This window comes from Chrysemys picta, chromosome 22 (genome assembly GCF_011386835.1).
Source record: "Chrysemys picta bellii isolate R12L10 chromosome 22, ASM1138683v2, whole genome shotgun sequence".
Taxonomy (NCBI): Eukaryota; Metazoa; Chordata; order Testudines; family Emydidae; genus Chrysemys; species Chrysemys picta.
In genome coordinates this window covers 6,606,924-6,626,502 of record NC_088812.1, presented here as the reverse complement: position 1 = coordinate 6,626,502, position 19,579 = coordinate 6,606,924, and the positions used below count along the sequence as shown (strand labels likewise).

At 54.5% G+C, this 19,579-nt stretch overlaps 2 protein-coding genes across 3 annotated transcripts in view; both read left to right on the top strand.

Annotated features, from left to right (window-relative positions):
- Window positions 1–2,121, top strand: part of LOC101936458 (hepatic lectin) — a 91,257-nt gene extending 89,136 nt beyond the window's left edge. The window contains exons 7-8 of the mRNA XM_065576190.1: window positions 87–193; window positions 1,102–2,121. The gene's annotated coding sequence lies outside the window, so the exon portion shown is untranslated. The remainder of the gene's footprint in view (window positions 1–86; window positions 194–1,101) is intronic.
- A 2,766-nt stretch (window positions 2,122–4,887) lies between these two features.
- On the top strand, window positions 4,888–18,811 carry LOC122173067 (hepatic lectin-like). Of its 2 annotated transcripts, none has more exons than XM_065576192.1 (6): window positions 4,888–5,055; window positions 8,103–8,201; window positions 9,000–9,068; window positions 10,370–10,515; window positions 16,615–16,721; window positions 17,835–18,811. In XM_065576192.1, exons 2-6 carry the CDS (start codon window positions 8,171–8,173, stop codon window positions 17,974–17,976), a joined length of 495 nt encoding a protein of 164 aa, XP_065432264.1. In that variant the 5' UTR covers window positions 4,888–5,055; window positions 8,103–8,170; the 3' UTR covers window positions 17,977–18,811. The 2 variants fall into 2 exon arrangements, with proteins under 2 accessions (XP_065432264.1, XP_065432263.1); XM_065576191.1 differs by lacking the exon at window positions 4,888–5,055 and adding an exon at window positions 6,138–7,599.
- Window positions 18,812–19,579: the final 768 nt, after the last annotated feature.

Sequence of the window (19,579 nt, the reverse complement as noted above, 5' to 3'; positions counted from 1 at the left end):
TAAAATGCACCCATGCAGAGGGCCGCCACGAGGCCTAGCTTATGCTCCAGTTCTAACCACCCAATCCTCTGTGTCATCCGCTCTAGAATTACTTGGCCATTAAAGCTGGTTCTTTTCGTCACTGGATCGGCTTCACCGACCAAGAGCCTAAAGGCGTCTGGCGCTGGGTGGATAATACTCCTGCGGCATTTACGTAAGCATGGGGTGATCCTCTGCTCTTCCCTTCCTGCCCCTGGCCTTCCCCACTGCCCCTGTTTCCACCTCAGTAGCTCCGAGGCTGAGGCCTGGGACAGCACCACTCGGGTTTGATTTCATGTCCTGACGCCTGCCCGACTGGTGGCCCAGTGGTTAGAGCCCTGCTTTGGGACTCAGTAGTGCTGGCTTCCATTCCCAACTTTGCTGCTGGCCTCCTGGGTGGCCTTGGGCAAGTCACTGCCCCGCTCTGTGCCTCAGTTTCCCCTTCAGCAAAATGGCCAAATGATGCTTTTGTAAAGCGTTTTTCTCTCTTCTGATGAAAGGTACTATCTCAATGCTAGGCGTTACTGAGCCAAAGGAGCAGCTCCATTAACTGGTAGTAGGTTGTTATCCCCTAGTGGTCCAGTAACAGGGCCTGCTATGCTGTCAGGTGACACTCCGCAGCCCTGCGTTCATTTGGATAATTCAAAATAAAAAATCTGTCTGTTGTGTGTGTGTGTGGGGAATTTAATGAACCCTTGAGTTTTGGGGTGCAAATGCACCAAACCCCCTTTCAGGGAGAGGGCAGCCTGCCTTCCTTGGAGGCCATGTTGTTCTCTCCTTTTTTCTGACTCCCCTTTATGCAGCTCCGGTCCCATCAAGGGGCTATAAAGGGAACGTAATCTCCCACACGCACACTTGCCCAGGCTCAAGGGCCTGGAGAAGAGCAGAAAAGCCCCATATATAGAGGTGGGGCTGGATCATGGCTGGGCTTTGGCTAGTTTTGGCTGCCCACAACACCGCAGGGGCCTGAGCGTAGGTTATGCTGAGGGGGGACCCGGTTACCAGGCAGCACATAGATGGGAGCATCTCAGCCGGAACCGGTGGCCCAGTGGCTTGAGGGCTCTTCTCTTCCTTCCCTTTCAGGTTTTGGGCCACAGGGGAGCCCAATAACATGTACAGTTTTCACGTCAGAGATGAGGACTGTGCCCACCTGCACTAGGGCGGCCGGTGGAACGACGAACCCTGCAACTTGCACTACAGGTGGATCTGCGAAAAAGCTGCTTCTGTCTAAATGGCCGGAGTCCCGCCCTTGCTCTGAGCACCGGCTGAAATGTACCCGGCCCATGAGGCCTGTGTGACGTTATTGACTTGAACTGTGGCCGTATAGATCATTGTTGCAACCGAGGTCCTATAGTGGCTCCAAATCTTGTACAAAGGAGGTCTAGTAAAGTGTCTATGAAAAAGTTGTAATTTGCTGGTTATGATTATGCTGTCTGTACATATGTATCATTTTTGCATTTGAAGTTATGAATATTGGCTCTGTACTTGTATCTCAATGTGTTTGATTCTAAGTAGCATCAGTGAAGCATTTGGCCAGCCTATTGAGAAGAGACTCTTCAGATTAAATGCCCAATCAAGAAACACTTAACTAACAATGGACCTTGGGAGACTCCAATCCACATATGAGTTGCCCATGTGACTCCAAACTCCACCTTGCTGCTGTGATTTTCCACAGTAAGAGAAAAGGGGTGTCCTGCCACTTGGTGGAGGATATAAAAGACCCTGGAAACCCCCTCATTTTATCTTCAGTCCTGCTTCTTACTATGACAGTCAGCAGCAACCCCCCACCCCCTTAATAGCTAGCAGCCGTTATGGCAGCCAGTGGCCATTAGGGGGAAGCAGACACCTCAAGTACACAGTAGCCTAAACTTTTCAACTGTCTTCCCTTTCAAGGCCTTGAGGTAGTTAAAGCTGGTCCCAAACTGGTTTTCACTAACCAGAGAGCAGAAGCACGGGTCTGGTAACCACCAATCAAGTGTTAACACGGCAAGGGCCTTTGTCTGGATGTGTATAAAGGATCTGTAAAATGTGTGTAAGACAAAGTTTTTTGTACCAAAGTGCGAAACTCTCCTTTCTTCTGCAAAATAAAGCAACCTTTCCTTATCCCTGTCTGGCTGTTATTGGCTCTCAGCTAGGCGAACCCTATATTTCAGCAACATTACCTCTGGAGGAACTGTGCTACAAACTGAAGCTCTGAACAAAGGACTGAATAACCCATCCCAGCTGGGGATGTTCCAGAGACTTGATTTGAACCTGCAGTTTATTCCATCGCTGCTTCAAGCCTGAATCGAGAACTTTGCCATTACTGTATGTAATTGATTACTTTGACTAATTTTTACTCTCATCTATATTTCTTTCTTTTTATGAATAAACCTTTTGATTTTAGATTCTAAAGGATTGGCAACAGCGTGATTTGTGGGTAAGATCTGATTTGTATATTGGGTCTGGGGCTTGGTCCTTTGGGATCGAGAGAACCTTTTTTCTTTTACTGGGGTGTTGGTTTTCATAAGCATTCATCCCCATAAGGAGCGGTGCTGCTGGTGATACTGGGAAACTGGAGTGTCTAAGAGAATTGCTTATATGACTTCTGGTTAGCCAGTGGGGTAAAACCGAAGTCCTGTCTGTTTGGCTGGTTTGGGGTGCCTTAATAATAAAGGACACCCAGCCTTGGGTGGGACTGCCCCGCTTCAAGCAATTTGTCCTGAATTGATACTCTCCGTAGTGTCCCACCAAAGGGCATAGTGAGCAAGATCCACAGAACCAGGTCAATTAACTCCCCTGGAGGGTGCAAAGCGCCCCCCCCTGAGCCCTCCCCACTCCACCCTGGTGGCCCCCGCCCCAAGTCCACTCACTGGCTTTGCCGGGCTTGGGCCGCTGCAGCAGCTCGGCAGGGAGGAGCTGCCTTCTGGAGGCTCCTGCAGCAGATGCATGCTGGCAGAGGCCCCCGTGTGCCCCCCCCAGCTCCCTCCTCACCACGCTCTGGCTCTGGGGCTATCCCGGGAGTGTGAGCCGCTGCTGCCCCTCCTGGAGCAGGCTCAGGGCCCCGGCGGCAGCTCACATGCCCAGGAGCCACAGAGCCCAAGCATGGTGAGGGGAGAGCTGGGGGGTGCATGGGGGCCTCTGCCCGCATGCATCTGCTGCAGCCTGCAGGAGCCCCCCGGGGGGGTGCCAGGCTGCAGCCTAGACAGGAGGGGCGGGGGGCGCGGCTGCTCCCTGCTAGCGGTGCCGCTGCCTTTGCAGGGCTCCTGCCCCCTGCGCCGTGCCGGCTCCTTCATGGCTGGGGCTCACTGCTCGCAAGCCGACGCTCTGGCTCTCCGGTGCCTCCATAAGGCGGCTCCTCCCTGCCGAGCCAGGGCACCGCTTTTTGGCACCCCCAGGGCTGTCCTTAGGATTTATGGGGCCCTATGCCGTAATATTAAACTGGTGCCCCTATGCCCGACGGCAGCCTGAGCTTTCAGCCTGGCGGGGGCAGGGATGGGGACGGAGGGACAAGGCAGAAAGAATAACAAGACGCCCGTCCAGCCTCATGGTGGCAGAGAGTCACAGTTCCCCACAGAGACCCCTGCACCCTCTCCCTCACACAGACTGGACATGCAGAAGGTACCTAATAAAAAGCGCTAAACTTGGGAATAAAAAATGTCAGTCACAGGTTTTTTGATATGCCCTGAAGTTTGTCAGACATTTATTTGCAAAAACTTTGTAGTAAGGGCGAGTCAGCTCTCCTGCTGAATACAACATTACATATTATGGAATACGTGATGCAGCTCTTCTCTGCTTTACATTTTCTTAATCAGTATTTCTAAACTGATTTTATATTTTAAATGTACTCTTAAGCCTTCATAAAGTAACCATTCCAGATTACTACATATTTAACTCACTGAAACAAAGACATTATTTTAAATGAATCAGTCACAGAGGTTTAGTGTGTTCATAACAATGTTCATTGCTTTTAGAAAAAGGGAACACGAATTTACTGTGTGATACCTCCATAACAACAGACATGTTTATGAAATTTCACCAACTAATATGTTTCCAAAGATTTTAGGCATAACAAAGGATTTTAGATCTTACTAAGGTAGGGTTACCATACGTCCGTATTTCTGCGGACATGTCCGGCTTTTTAGTTGTTAATTGCCGTCCGGGAGGATTTTTTAAATATATAAAAACGTCCGGAAAATACGGATGTATGATAACCCTACCCACTGCCCCCCTCCTCTTGGGGTGTCAGCTCGCTCAGCCTGCAGATTGCAACCCCCCCGTGCTGCTCAAATCCTGCGCCCCATGGCTAGGAGTGGTGGCGTCTCTGCAGCCAGCTGCTGGCGCGGGGGACCCGCGGCCGCTTCTCCCTCCTCCGAGCATCCCCCGTGGCTTTGGCAGAGCCTCAGTCTCCCCCGTCCGTGCAAGGAGCCCCCCCGCCAGTGGTCCATGCAGCCGGGGCTGCCTCCCCCCGCGGAGCCGCTGCCCGGGGGCAGGTCCCGGCGCAGAGAAAGTTTCTCGGCGCACGGAGGCGGCTTCTGAGAGCCCGAGTTCCCCCACCCTAGGGTTACCATACGTCCGGTTTTTCCCGGACATGTCCGGCTTTTCAGCAATCAAACCCCCGTCCGGGGGGAATTGCCGAAAAGCCACACATGTCCGGGAAAATGGCCGGCACTTCCTCTCCCGCTGCGGCTCTGCTCCACTCCTCCTCTCTCAGATTTACAGAGCCAAGCTGCCCGAGCCAGCGCTACTGGCTTCGGGCAGCCCTCCCCTGCCTCCGGACCCCGAGCCCCCAGCCAGGCACTTCTCCTACCCGGCTCCAGCTGAGCTGCTCCCACGGTGCAAGGTCCGGAGGCAGGGGGGGGCTGCCCGAAGCCGGTAACGCTGGCTCCGGCAGCTTGGCTCTGTAAGTCTGAGGGGGAGGAGCCGAGCAGCTCAGCTGGAGCCGGGGAAGGGACGTGCCCAGCCAGCTCTGGGTCCTGAGGCAGGGGAGGGCTGCCCGAAGCCAGCAGCTCGGCTCTTACAGTCTGAGAGGGGAGGAGCAGCTCAGCTGGAGCCCAGGTAGGAGAAGTGGGGTCCGGAGGCGGGGCTGGGGGGTGCTGAGCGGGCCGGGGGGGCCAGAGGGTGCTCAGCCGGGGGCCGGGCCGGGGGGTGCTGAGCGGGCCGGGGGGCCGGCGGGGCTGGGGGGTGCTGAGCAGGCCGGGGGATGCTTGGCCGGGGATCCGGGGGCTGGCGGGGCCAGGGGGTGCTCGGCCGGGGATCGGGGGCTGGGCCGGGGGGTGCTGAGTGGGCCGGGGGGCCGGCAGGGCTGGGGGGTGCTGAGCGGGCCGGGGGATGCTCGGCCGGGGGTCCGGGGTCCGGTGGGGCCAGGGGGTGCTCGGCCGGGGATCGGGGGCTGGGCCGGGGGGTGCTGAGCGGGCCGGGGGGGCCGGCGGGGCTGGGGGGTGCTGAGCGGGCCGGGGGATGCTCGGCCGGGAGTCCGGGGGCCGGCGGGGCCAGGGGGTGCTCGGCCGGGGGCCGGCCCAGGCTGGAAACGCCGGGGGGGGGGCAGCCTGGGCCGCTCCTCCTACCCCCACACCCCCCCTTACCTGCTTCAGGCTTCCCGCGAATCAAATGTTCGCGGGAAGCAGGGGAGGGGGCGGAGTTGGGGCGGGGACTTTGAGGACGGGGCGGGGTTGGGGCGTGGGCGTGGGCGGGGCTGGGGGTGGGGCCGGGGTCCGGTGGAGTGTCCTCCTTTTGGAGGCTCGAAATATGGTAACCCTAAGGTGTGTGAGCCGGTGAAGGAGTCAGGGCAGGGGTTGTGGGGGTGCTCCCAGCCCCCTGCCCTACCCCAGCCCCATGCCCTGAGCGGCTCACGGCAGGAGGCTGTGGGGGTATGTGTAGGGAGAGTGTGGGGGCCCTGCCTTTGGTCTGCCCTGCCCTGATTCCACCCCCTTCCTCAAGGCCCCTCCCCACCTCTTCTCTGACCCTTCCCCTGTGCGCTCCTGCCCCACTCCTCCCCCTCTCTCCTGGAGCGACCTAAGCACCGGCAACAGCTGTTCGATGGTGGGGAAGTGCTGGGAGGGGTGGGAACGTGGCACGCTCGGGGGAGGAGGCAGAGAAGAGGCGGGAGAGGGGGGAGCTTGGCTTCCGGTGGGTGTGGAGCCTGTAGCAGGAGCACCAGGCGCCCCTGTCATTGCAGGGCCCCGTGCCAGGGCAGCCTGGGTTTTTCTGTAAATCTGCCTCTCCCTCAGGGTCTTCCTTAACATGGGCTTTCAGTTTAACCACTTCCTTGGGGTTTGGGTATTTTAGGGTAAACCTGTGACTTTTATCTGCATGATAAACGTGTCCCCTTTCTCCCTGTTCCGGAGGGTCAAAATTGGAGCTCTTTTGCTTAACAGAATCCCTTGGCCGGCTGGGTGTGTCCTTTTTGTTAGCAGCTACAGCCAAGTCTTTCTCCCCGCACTCAGTCAGTTAATTTGCATCAACACAGACTGTAGCTTCTTTATTAGTTTTTAGATCCTCAAGCATTACCAGTTCCAAGGCTGGACTCTGTCTTAAAGAGATTCCATCCATTTTCACTAGCACATTAGACTCAAGGTTCAAGGACCCGGCCTGGCCCTTCTCCCTCCGCACTGGGCTCCGGCATCCGAACCCCCTGCTTTGTGAGCTCAGTTCGGCTGAGGGAGACCCCGTCAGTCAGGGCCGGCTAAGCACAGTTCTGCTGCCCGTTCCTCCCACCATCAGGATAACAACATTTCAGTCCCTGAGTTCTAAAGTGATTTGTAACCCAGCACCCGCCAAAACGGATCACGTGGGCAACGCAGCTCTGTCTGCTGGATACCCAGGCCGAGCAGGTGTATCTATATAAAGACCGTCTGGCCCTGAAGCCTTCCCCTGCCCCCCGCAGCTCATCACTAGCTGCTTCACACCTTGCTTCCATAATTATTAACCAATCTAAGTTATTAACTTACCGGGATGCTTTTACTATGTAATTAACCAATTGTAGTGAATAAAGCAGTGATACTTGGTCAGTCACTGTGCTGTGAGAATACATATATGTATAAAATGGACATACTGTTTAAATATGATCACAGAGTCCTATAGTAAATGAAACAATGAATTCACCCTACTGTGACTCTCTTGGGTAATGCTGATTGCTAATTTGGCTTCTGAACCCCTGAGGTCTGAGTATCGTTGCCTCAGGTCCAGGGTTTGTTCCTGACAAACTGCCCGGTTATGTTATCTTTAAAACTAGCCTGGGGAGAACAGAGCTGCTCTGGGATGATGGACCTAGGGACCTCTTCCCTTTTTGAAGCTGTGACTCACTCGGGGTCACCACTGCCGGACGCAGGAGGCAGGGTGATGGGCGGTGCTCTGACATTGTCCACGCAGGCTGCACCACGGGAGCACCTGAGTCACCGTGTGTATAAGAAGTCCAGAAGGAGCTAACAGCAGAGCACACGGGCCACCCACCCAGCCTGCTACCCTTGGCCCCAGAGAGGAAGACGCCTGCACAACTGAGAGATCCGAGGGGACGCAGAGCAGATGCCCAACCTGCCTGGAGAACCTCAGTGGGACGGGGAGGACCCAGGAACATGGGCTGGGGTCTGTCCCCTCCCTGCAGTGAGACAAGCCAGCTCCTTTGCTGGCTAATGAGGAACCTGCTGCTCTGTGTGTTGCTCATTCTCTGGGGGTGGCAGTCGGGTTCCTTCCCTTTTTGCTCCTTCGTGGTGCTGGAAGAAAGTTCAAAAAGCAGTTTGGCTTTTCCTCTTTTCAAAAACAGATCAGAAATGGGGGTCTCACTTACCCTGCCATCGCTGGAAACCACAGGGGTGACTGGGGAGCTGGCAGGACTGACAGGGTCACACTGTGTGCAGGAGAGCAGAGCTTGGCCCTTTGGCTTCATGCTTTTCATTGTTGCGGGTGCGCATTAAATTCAAATGCCTGAGACGCAGCGGGGAGAAAAGCTCTTTTAGCTAAAGATGCTACACACAGATCCCTGCCCCTTTAATTATTGTCAGGCTTGATCCAAAGTGCGTCCCACTCAGTGCCGGTGGTGGTGGTGGTGGAATAAGAGCCAGCGTGTGGCCAGGACAGAATATCAGAGCCATTTCCCCCCTTTCCAGATCGCCCCCTCACGAACCGGCAGCTGGTGATCACCACCCTGATCATTATCGCCATCAAATTGCTCCTGATGATCCTGGTCGTCTTCTCCCTCCTCTACCGTGAGTATCCACCATGACCTGGGCCCCCTACCCCAGCCAGAGCTGGTCTGGTGTGTGCTAGGCACCTTCTGAGACAGCATGGACTAGTAGAGAAAGTACGGGACTAAGGTTCTATTCCAGCTGCGGGACCTTGGGCAAGTCACTTTAATGCCCCGTGCCTCAGTTTCCCCATCTGTAAAATGGGGCTTATGAGCCTGACCCCCTTCGCAAAGTGCTTTGTGTGCTTGACTGATGAGAAGGGGGAAGCATTATTATGAGGGTTTGAGATTTCCCCCCTCCCCAAATCCTGCTCATCCCTGCACGGAGGAGGTGAGAGCCCCAGTTGGCCGGGGGGGCCCCTCGCTGGGATTCCTGCCCCACCGCACTCGGCCGGCAAGGTCAGGGCTGGGGGAAGGGGTAAATGGGAGGTGCTTTCTGGGCTCCTGTTGAATGTTCCTAGTCTTCCTTTCCTTAATGTCCCACCCTGCGCACTGGGAACTGGGACAGCATCACATGGGGCATAGGGAGGGGGATGAGCAGCCAGTGGGGATGGGGTGTGGGGATGCTGCAGTGTCTCTTTCAGATTTAGGGGTGTTGGGATCAGGGGTGGTTCAGCCTGCAGATGAGATAGGGGAGAAAGATTCTGAAAAGTCTTGATCTGGTTTAGGGGTGCAGGGAGGTGGGGATCAGGCATTAGGCAGGGTTGGGGTGCTGCAGCATCACCCTCTGGGGTGCAGGGAGGTGGGGTGAGCAGCACGCTGTGGGGGTGGGAGGGTGTATCCTATCAATGGTCCTGAGACTAACACAGGCCGTGCTCAGTTTCACAGGTCGCCCCTTCTCCCACCACGCCAGGAGACCCTGGCCCCACAACCCAGGGGAGCAGAGCAAGTAAGAGCAGAGTGGGGAGAATCCAAATGCAGTGTCACGTTCTAGCTGGGGTGGGGGGGCTCCCCTTAGGTGGGGTGGGGGGCTGCGGAATCTCCCATTAGTGCAGGAGCTGGGGGCTGCGAATGGGGCCCTGCCACTCGCCCTGTGAGAGCAGAGCCCATAAGGATGGACGGAGGGGCCGCCTGTGCCCCATGTCTCCGCCTGTAGCTTCTGCTTTCACCTGTAGTTTAAGTTTCCTGTGGAGCACCCACACCTGCTGTGGTTTGGCCTGTGCTCTGTGCCTGGGGGGGAGGTATCGGCCCCTCAGAGGCACATGGCGGGGAGGGATTGTCCCTCCGTTGGCGCATGGAGGGGGTGACAGGACGGATCGGCCTTCCATCGGCATGTGGGTGGGAGGGATTGGCCTCTCAGCGGAGTGTGTGGGGGAGGGATCGGTCCCGCGTCGGCACGTGGGGAGCAGAGGCGGCTCTAGCTTTTTTGCAGCCCCAAGCACGGCAGGCAGGCTGCCTTCGGCGGCATGCCTGCGGGAGCGCCCCGGTCCCGCGGATTCGGCGGCATGCCTGCGGGAGCGCCCCGGTCCCGCGGATTCGGCGGCATGCCTGCGGGAGCGCCCCGGTCCCGCGGATTCAGCGGCATGCCTGCGGGAGCTCCCCGGTCCCGCGGATTCGGCGGCATGCCTGCGGGAGCTCCCCGGTCCTGCGGATTCAGCGGCATGCCTGCCGTTGAAGCCGCGGGATGGGCGGACTCCCGCAGGCATGCCGCTGAAGGCTGCATGGTTGCTGCCCTCGCAGGGACCGGCAGAGCACCCCCCGTGGCTTGCTGCCCCAGGCACGCTCTTGGAGCGCTGGTGCCTGGAGCTGCTGCTGGTGGGGAGGGTCAAATCAGCCCCTTGTCGGCATGTTGTGGGGAGGGATCAGCCTCCCGTCGGCATGTGGGTGGGGGGATTGGCTCCTTGTCGGCATGTGGGGAGGAGCGCTGGCACGTGGGGGGGAGATTGACTCATCGGTGGTGCGCGGGGGGGCATTGGACCCTTGTCGGCACATGTGTGTGTGGGGGGATTGGCCCCATGTCGGCCCGTGGGGGGGGGATCAGCCCTATGTCGGCCCGGGAGAGGGAGGGATTGGTCCCTCTTTGGCACATGAGGTTGGGGGAACCGCTCCTCGTCGGTGTGTGGGGGAAGGATTGGCCCGTAAGTCAGTACGAGAGGGGTTAGGGATCGGGTCCTCGTCGGCGTCTGGGTCGGGATCGGCCCCTTGTTGGTGCGTGGGGGGAGGGGCTCACAGCTGTGTTGTCTCCTGCAGGCGCTCCCCAGTGCCAGTCGGGCTGGGACCAAGACCAAGGGAGGTGCTACCTTTTCTTCCAGACTAACCAGTCCTGGGAGGCAGCGAGACACTCCTGCTTAGCCCAGAATGCTGATCTGGTGGTGATCAACGACCCAAGGGAGCAGGTACGAGGCCTCGGCCCAACCCATCCCTGGGGTGTAATGACCCCTGGGCAGAGGGCCGGCATGAGGCTTCGGCGCAGTTTGGGCCTGACGGGAAGAAAGGAAGGGTGGGAGTCCCCAGCTCAGGGCTGGAGCAGTGATAAGGCCTAGCCCTGGCTCCCACACAGGGGTGAATTTTGCCCGGCTAGGGCAGGAAGGGCTTGGGGCAGCAGCACAGAGAAGGGACGATGTGGAGCAAACGGTCGGGAGGTTTGAAGAGGGCTCGGAAAGCAGAGCTGTTCGGCAGATAAGAGAGGTGGTTACCCGGCAGGGTTGTTAGACCCCCCGGTGGGCTGGGAACACGAAACTATCTTGCCAGAGGAAGATTCCCACCAGACTGCAGAGCTCAGGAGTGTCCGCTGGGAGAGAAGAGCCAGGACTCGACTGTAGTGCCACAGGCGCTGACTTTAATTTTTTCGGGTGGGTGCTCCATCCCCCTTCAGCCCCGCCTACACCCCACCCCTTCCCCCAAGGCCCCACCCTTGCCCCACCTCTTCTCGCCCCCACTCCCCTTCCGCCAAGACCCTGCCCTTGCCCCGCCTCATCCCACACCTGCTCCGTCCCCTCCACCAAGCACCTCCTGCTGGCTGCAGAACAGCAGATCAGCGGCTGTGTGGCCAAACAACTGATGGGTGGGTGGCTGGTGGGACCTGAGAGCCCCAGGGCACCCACAGAGTCAGTATCTATGGTAGTGAATGTATTTCCTTTGGTTAGTGCTTTCCATCACCAGGAATGGGCCAGCACCGTGGCTGGTGCACTGCAGCCGTCATCAACGTGATCCTGATTGACGTCAGCTGGGGATCTGGCCCAAAGATCCTGCGACAGGAACTTGGGTGACAATTCTGATAAGGCCTGAACCAGACCAGGCTCTAGTTGGCTCTGCTGGGCGTATGGGAGGGAAAAGCAGGAACGACTTAGGTTAGTCCCTGTGGCCAGCAGCTCTGGCTCATACCCACAGGGATGAGGAAACCCGTGTAGGGGCAGGCTTTTTACAGTCACTTTCAAAGGAACAGCCCTTTGGAAAGAGGAACTCGGACGGTGCATTCATAACGCTGAGCCTTATCTCCTGCTGGACCTTGTCGTAATAACTGGCCTGACAAATTTACCCTGACTGTGAATGCAGCTGTATAAGTTTTTGAGCATTCCTGAGATGGCACAATGACCGAAAGTTACCAGGGTTGATGGGAAAAGGTCCCAAATGGGAGACAGACGGAGTTAGTTCAAACAAAAGAGCCTTCTGCTGTAACTCAAGGACTGGGTTCAGAATCACGCCTGGCAAACAAGAAACGTGTGGAACCAGAAAGGAGTGAATCCAGTCTTGGAGATTAAACCTACTTGGTGGCCACAGGAACGATGGGCTGCTCCACCCATTGCTCCCTTTTGGGACCCTGAAAGAGAAAAATAGACTACTGGAATGAACTTCACCATCATATCTCCCCCCTCCCCCACATCTTCTGGGACCCGAGACCTGTGTCATCCTGAGCCTGAAACGTCCTGACCAGACGGGGCCAGAGAGAGGGACCCAGATGATGTCACCTCTACCGGCTCCAGCTAATCCCAACCACCACCTGGGATGAAACGGGTTGGACTGTAACAACAACAGCCGCTCCAGCCCGTCTCAGCAGAAGAATGGTTGTTACCAGCTCTGACACCATCTAAGAGACAGTGCCGGGTTTCACTCAATCGTAGAACTGGAAGGAACCTTGAGAGGTCATCTAGTCCAGTCCCCTGCACTCAAGGCAGGACTAAGCATTATCTAGACCATCCCTGACAGGTGTTTGTCCGACCTACTCTTAAAAATCCATAATGATGGACATTCCACAACCTCCCTCGGCAATTTATTCCAGTGCTTAACCACCCTGACAGTTAGGAAGTTTTTCCTAATGCCCAACTTAAACCACCCTTGCTGCAATTTAAGCCATTGATTCTTGTCCTATCCTCAGAGGTTAAGAACAATAATTTTGCTCACACCTCCTTGTAACAATTTTTTTTGTACTTGAAAACTGTTCTGTCCCCTCTCAGTCTTCTCTTCTCCAGACTAAACAAACCCAATTTTTTCAGGTTCCAGAGTGGTAGCTGTGTTAGTCTGTATCAGCAAAAACAGCGAGGAGTCCTTGTGGCACCCCAGAGATCAACAAATTCATTTACAATGGCACCAATGGCACCGGGCCCACACTTAGAAGGGGCCCCGGTGCCCGGACTGTAGCCCTGCCCCCTGCATTCCCTGTACGCTTTGTGCCAATGCCCTGCCCCCACCTGGCCTCTCCCCACTGAGGCCCCGCCTGCTGCTCACACTTCTCTGCCCTCTCACAACTGTGCAAGCGGTGGGCGGGGCCTTGAAGGGGAAGGGGCTGAGCAGGGGCGGGGTCTTGCGGCAAAGCGTGGGTGGAGCAGGGGGCGGGGCCACAGTCAGCATGCCAGGGCCCACAAATGATTAATTTGGCCCTGCTAAGACCCTGTCACACAAGGGGGGCAGGTTCCTTCTAAAAACTCTATCAGATTTATTTGGGCATAAGCTTTCGTGAGTAAAAACCTCACTTCTTCGGATGCATAGAGTGAAAGTTACAGATGCAGGCATTATATACTGACACATGGAGAGCAGGGAGTTACTTCACAAGTGGAGAACCAGTGTTGACAGGGCCAATTCAATCAGGGTGGATGTAGTCCACTCCCAGTAATAGATGAGGAGGTGTCAATTCCAGGAGAGGAAAAGCTGCTTCTGTAGTGAGCCAGCCACTCCCAGTCCCTATTCAAGCCCAGATTAATGGTGTTGAATTTGCAAATTTACAATACCAGCCTTCTACACAAACTTCCACGTGGCTGGACTTTACAAAAATGAGACAAGCCATTTACAATGCACACTTCACTTCTCTACAGAGGAAAAAGGACTGTAAGCTATCTAAACTAATACCTGCCACTAGGGGCTATAACAATGGTACCCTCAACTCATCTAACAACATTGTCAATCTTTCCAACCACACGCTTAGCCCAGCAGAAGAGTCTGTCCTATCTCGGGGACTCTCTTTCTGTCCCACCATCCCCACGAACATGATACAGTTCTGCGGTGATCTGGAAGCCTACTTTCCTCGTCTCCGACTCAAGGAATATTTTCAACGCACCATTGAACAGTGCACTGACCCACAGGAACCCTCCTACCAACACTACAAGAAGAGGAACTCTGCGTGGACTCCTCCTGACGGTCGAAATGACAGACTGGACCTCTACATAGAGTGTTTCCGCAGACGTGCACAGGCTGAAATTGTGGACAAACAACATCACTTGTCCCATAACCTCAGCCGTACAGAACGCAATGCCATCCACAGCCTCAGAAACAACTCTGACATTATCATCAAAGGGGCTGACAAAGGAGGTGCTGTAGTCATAATGAACAGGTCAGATTATGAACAGGAGGCTGCCAGGCAACTCTCCAAGACCACATTCTACAGGCCACTATCCTCTGATCCCACTGAGGAATACCAAAAGAAACTACACCATCTGCTCAAGAAACTCCCAGCTACAGTACGGGAACAAATCTACATGGACACACCCCCAGAACCCCGACCAGGGGTATTCTATCTGCTACCCAAGATCCATAAACCCGGAAACCCTGGACGGCCCATCATCTCAGGCATTGGCACTCTGACAGCAGGATTATCTGGCTATTTGGACTCTCTCCTCAGACCCTATGCTACCAGCACTCCCAGCTATCTTCGAGACACCACCGACTTCCTGAGGAAACTACAATGCATTGATGTTCTTCCTGAAAACACCATCCTGGCCACCATGGATGTAGAAGCACTTTATACCAATATTCCACATGAGGATGGACTACAAGCTGTCAGGAACAGTATCCCTGATGAGGCCACAGCAAGCCTGGTGGCTGAGCTTTGTGACTTTGTCCTCATCCACAACCACTTCAGATTTGGGGACAACTTATACCTTCAAGTCAGTGGCACTGCTATAGGTACCCGCATGGCCCCACAGTATGCCAACATTTTTATGGCTGACTTAGAACAACGCTTCCTCAGCTCTCGTCCCCTAGTGCCCCTCCTCTACTTGCGCTACATTGATGACATCTTCATCATATGGACCCATGGAAAGGAGGCCCTTGAAGAATTCCACCTGGACTTCAACAATTTCCACCCCACCATCAACCTCAGCCTGGACCAGTCCACACAGGAGATCCACTTCCTGGACACTACAGTACAAATAAGTGATGGTCACATAAACACCACCCTATACCGGAAACCTACTGACCGCTATACGTACCTACATGCCTCCGGCTTCCATCCAAGACACATCACACGATCCATTGTCTACAGCCAAGCCCTAAGATACAACCGAATTTGCTCCAACCCCTCAGACAGAGACAAACACCTACAAGATCTTTATCAAGCATTCGTAAAACTACAATACCCACCTGGGGAAGTGAGGAAACAGATTGACAGAGCAAGACGGGTACCCAGAAATCACCTACTACAGGACAGGCCCAACAAGGACAATAACAGAACACCACTGGCCATCACATACAGCCCCCAACTAAAACCTCTCCAGCGCATTATCCACGATCTACAACCTATCCTGGAAAATGATCCCTCACTCTCACAGACCTTGGGAGGCAGGCCAGTCCTCGCTTACAGACAACTCCCCAACCTGAAGCAAATACTCAACTACACACCACACCACAGAAACACCAACCCAGGAACCTATCCCTGTAGCAAACCTCGTTGCCTACTCTGTCCCCATATCTACTCTGGCAACAGCATCAGAGGACCCAACCACATCAGCCACACCATCAGGGGCTCATTCACCTGCACATCCACTAATGTCATATATGCCATCATGTGCCAGCAATGCCCCTCTGCCATGTACATTGGCCAAACCGGACAGTCCCTCCGCAAAAGAATAAATGGACACAAATCGGATATCAGGAATGGTAACATACACAAGCCAGTAAGTGAACACTTCAATCTCCCTGGTCATTCTATTACAGATTTAAAAGTCACTATCATTGAACAAAAAAACTTCAGAAACAGACTTCAAAGAGAAACAGCAGAACTAAAATTCATTTGCAAATTCAACACCATTAATCTGGGCTTGAATAGGGACTGGGAGTGGCTGGCTCACTACAGAAGCAGCTTTTCCTCTCCTGGAATTAACACCTCCTCATCTATTACTGGGAGTGGACTACATCCACCCTGATTGAATTGGCCCTGTCAACACTGGTTCTCCACTTGTGAAGTAACTCCCTGCTCTCCATGTGTCAGTATATAATGCCTGCATCTGTAACTTTCACTCTATGCATCCGAAGAAGTGAGGTTTTTACTCACGAAAGCTTATGCCCAAATAAATCTGTTAGTCTTTAAGGTGCCACCAGACTCCTTGTTGTTTTTGTAGATACAGACTAACACGGCTACCCCCTGATTCTAAAAACTCTGCCGCTCAAGGGGATGGGACCAAGGGAGAGTGTCGGACTGAAAGCCTGGCTCAGTGCTTTACAGTTCAAAGGCTTTCCCTTGCTTTTCCATCTTCGCTTTGCCTTTGATCAAAGGTTAAAGGGCTTTTAAGGGAACTGAGCAGGCCGGGTTAGCGCTGTTTAATGTCGGCCAACGACTGGGTTCTGGTAACACCTTAGGCCCATATATTCCAGCTAAATTAATACAACAGGACCTCCTGGACTCCCTGTGCATTACTCTCCCCTGCTGGGTTGTGCCCAAGTTTGACTGCAGGCTTGGGATCTGTTTGGTGCGGTGTGATCTATGCCACAGCCGCCTCTGTCCCACTGCAGGACCCAATACCCTCCTCCGCATTCCAACACCATCCATCCCTGAGGCTCGGTGCCTCCTCTCCCCACCCCAGGCCGAGACCATCGCCAACCCCTGCTCCTCCGTTGACATCTCTCCATCCCCCGCACCCTTCACTGGAGGATGAGGAGACGCGGGCGCCTTGCCTCCTCCTCTGGCATATGCAGCACGGAGTGCCCAGGCCATCCCTTGGGCTAAGTTCCTGACATAGATCTGGCTTCAGTTCTAACCACCCAATTCTCTGTGTCATCCTCTCTAGAATTACGTGGCTATTAAAGCCAGTTCCATTCGTCACTGGATCGGCTTCACCGACCAAGGGACTGAAGGCGTCTGGCGCTGGGTGGACAACACTCCTGTGGGATTTACGTAAGCATGGGGTGATCCTCTGCTCTCCCCTTCCTGCCCCGGCCTTCCCCAGCTCCCCCTGCAGGCACTTTCTACCTCAGGAGCTGCAAGGCTGAGGCCAGGGATGGATCCACTCGGGTTTGATTTCATGCGCTGAGGACTGAACGACTCGAGGATTTATCGGTCCCCGCAGGTCACTGTTTGCAATCTGGCCCAGGTCTCTAGTGACCAAATGGCATTGCTGGTGGGTGACCTCTGAATGAAATGAGCTTGCCGGGTCTCAGCCCAGTTCCTAGTGGGAAAAGCATCCACAGATCGCACTGGATGCTCGTTGGCCATCACAGCCAATGAACCGAGGATAGAATGGGTCACAGGGACAGAGCGTCCCTCTCAGCCTACAGAGGGGTCTCTCCAAGGCTGGTCTGGTCTGAGACATTGTGGTGAGGGGAAACTTGTACTGCTATGGTAGCAGCCTATACCCCTGCACCAGGGCCTTCAACAGCACAGCCCTCCCCCACTTACTCCATTAACTGGTAGTAGGTTCTTATCCTCTAGTGGGCCAATCATGACGCCTGCCCTGTGAGCAGGTAATGCTGTCTCTGGCCCCACGTTCATTTGGATACTTCAGAATAAGAGATCTGCCTCCTCTAGGGGGAATGTCACAAACCCTTGAGACTGGGGTGCAAATTCCCATGCAGAGAGTATTCAGCCTGCCATCATGGGCAGCCATATTGTTCCCTCTACTTGCCTTAATCCCCCCTAGTGCTGGCCAAAGTCAATGGAATGGGCCCAATACTCCATTGCTCAAAGGCCCTTTACGCTGCTCTGGCAGCATCAAGGGATTTTGAAGGAGATTTAATCTCCACCCTCACCCAGGATATAAGGAGCATAAAGGGGCTGGAGAAGAGCTGGCACAACAGCCCCTGGCGCAGAGGTGGGGCTGGAGCCCTGCTGGGCTCTGGCTGTTCTAAGCTTCCCAGAACCCCACCAAGGGCTGAGCTTAAGTTTAATGAACCCTGAGGCTGCTCTCGGTTGCCTGAGGGTGGGGCCCAGCTTACAGGGGGTGTGTCTCCTCTGGGACAGGAAGTCGGTGGGCTAAGGTCTCTGAGGGCTCGCCTCTCTCTTCTTGTTCAGGCAGTGGAACAAAGGGGAGCCCAATAACCTGAAGGGAATCAGCGACGAGGACTGTGCCCACCTGCTGGAGAGCGGCCTGTGGAACGACGAACCCTGTAGTGTCTCTTACAGGTGGATCTGTGAAAGGGACGCCACTGTGTAAACAGTCCTCTCTCCCTGGCTCTGAACACAGGCTGAAATTCATCCCCCCGCTGCGAGCCCTGGGCACCGCTCATGGCCTGCGCATCAGCCCGTTGGGCTTGTGATGTTGCACTCCATATACTTTATAAAAAATATGTTTATAAGTGTGAATATGATGTAACTGGAATATGTTTTATAGAAAAGGTCTCTTGTAAGGTATTACAAAGCTTATAATCTACGGAGTGTGGTCCTCCTATTTGTATGAATGTATCATTCTTGTATCTGAAACTAGGAATATGAAATATAATTCTGAGGTCCTATTGTAATTATGCAAAGTGTGAACTATTAATGGTGGTTTAGAATCTTGATGGCTCCCATTGACTAGGACAATTGTTGTAAATGGCTCTGTTTATTTGCAAACATTCTGGGGTTGTGCAGGCCAGCCCTGGAAGAATGGAGACTAGGGGTCTCACAGGACATGTGAACATGTCACCTGATACTGGAATCCATCTTAAACCTGGTGCTTTTGCATTTAGAAGGAGGGGTGGGGACCCAGAGAGACAAAAGATTCCCGCCTTGTGCCAAAGCTCTAAAAGGGGGTGGAACAGATCAAAGTGGGTCCCAGTCATGAGAAAGCCCTGGCTTTCCACCTAAGATGTCTGCTGGAACTAACAAGGAGTGTACCGGGGAAAGGATTGGGCCCAGACTAGGAAGGAGTCTAGTCTGTGAAAGAAGCTTATTGGAACATCTCTGAGGTGAGATTTACCTGTAATCCGTTTCTTAATGTATTAGGCTTAGACTTGCATGTTTTGTTTTACTTAACTTACTTTGTTCTGTCTGTTATTACTTGGAGCCACTTAAATCCTACTTTTTATACTTAAGAAAATCACTTTTGTTCATTGATAAACCCGGAGTAAGTGATTAATACCTGGGGGAGCAAACAGCTGTGCATAGCTCTCTATCAGTGTTGTAGAGGGCGGACCATTTATGAGTTTACCCTGTATAATATGCTTTATACAGAGTAAAATGGATTTATTTGGGGTTTGGATCCCATTGGGACTGGTGTCTGGGTTCTGGAGATAAGTGACCTGCTGAGCAGTTTTTGGTTAAAGTCTGCAGCTTTGGGGGCATGTTTCAGACCCTGGGTCTATGTTTGCAGCAGGCTGGCATGTCTGGCTCAACAAGGCAGGGTTCTGGAGTCCCAAGCTGGCAGGGAAAATGAGCTCAGAGGTAATCTCAGCACATCAGGTGACAGTCCCAAGGGGATCTCTGTGCCTGAACCTGTCACAGAGCTCTTGTGCTGGCCCTTTGCCAGGGCTGAATCTCACCCACATCCTAGCTCTGCCTGAGGTATCCTGGCACCTCTCCCTCTTTGCTGCTTCCAGTGAAAACGCCTTCCCCCCCCCCCCACATTCCCCATTTCCTGGGTTGGGCCCTCACCGTCTCCTGGCCTCACTGAACCTCCATCACTTTTCAAATCCAACACTACAACTCCTTTCTCCCCTCCCTCATGGAGATAACGAGGCTACACCAGTGTAGGTGTCCCAAGCAGAGGAGGGTGCTGGGAGCTGTTCCCTTGCTCTGAAGGGGCTAGTGGTGTACACAAGGAGCTGGGAGCCAGGACT

Coding starts and splice junctions, on each gene's coding strand:
- LOC122173067 (XM_065576191.1), top strand. CDS start 7,572: ATGGGCTGGGGTCTGTCCCCTCCCTGCA. Junction 7,600..8,102: donor GGGTCTGTCCCCTCCCTGCA/GTGAGACAAGCC, acceptor CCCCCTTTCCAG/ATCGCCCCCTCACGAACCGG. Junction 16,722..17,834: donor AACACTCCTGTGGGATTTAC/GTAAGCATGGGG, acceptor CTTCTTGTTCAG/GCAGTGGAACAAAGGGGAGC.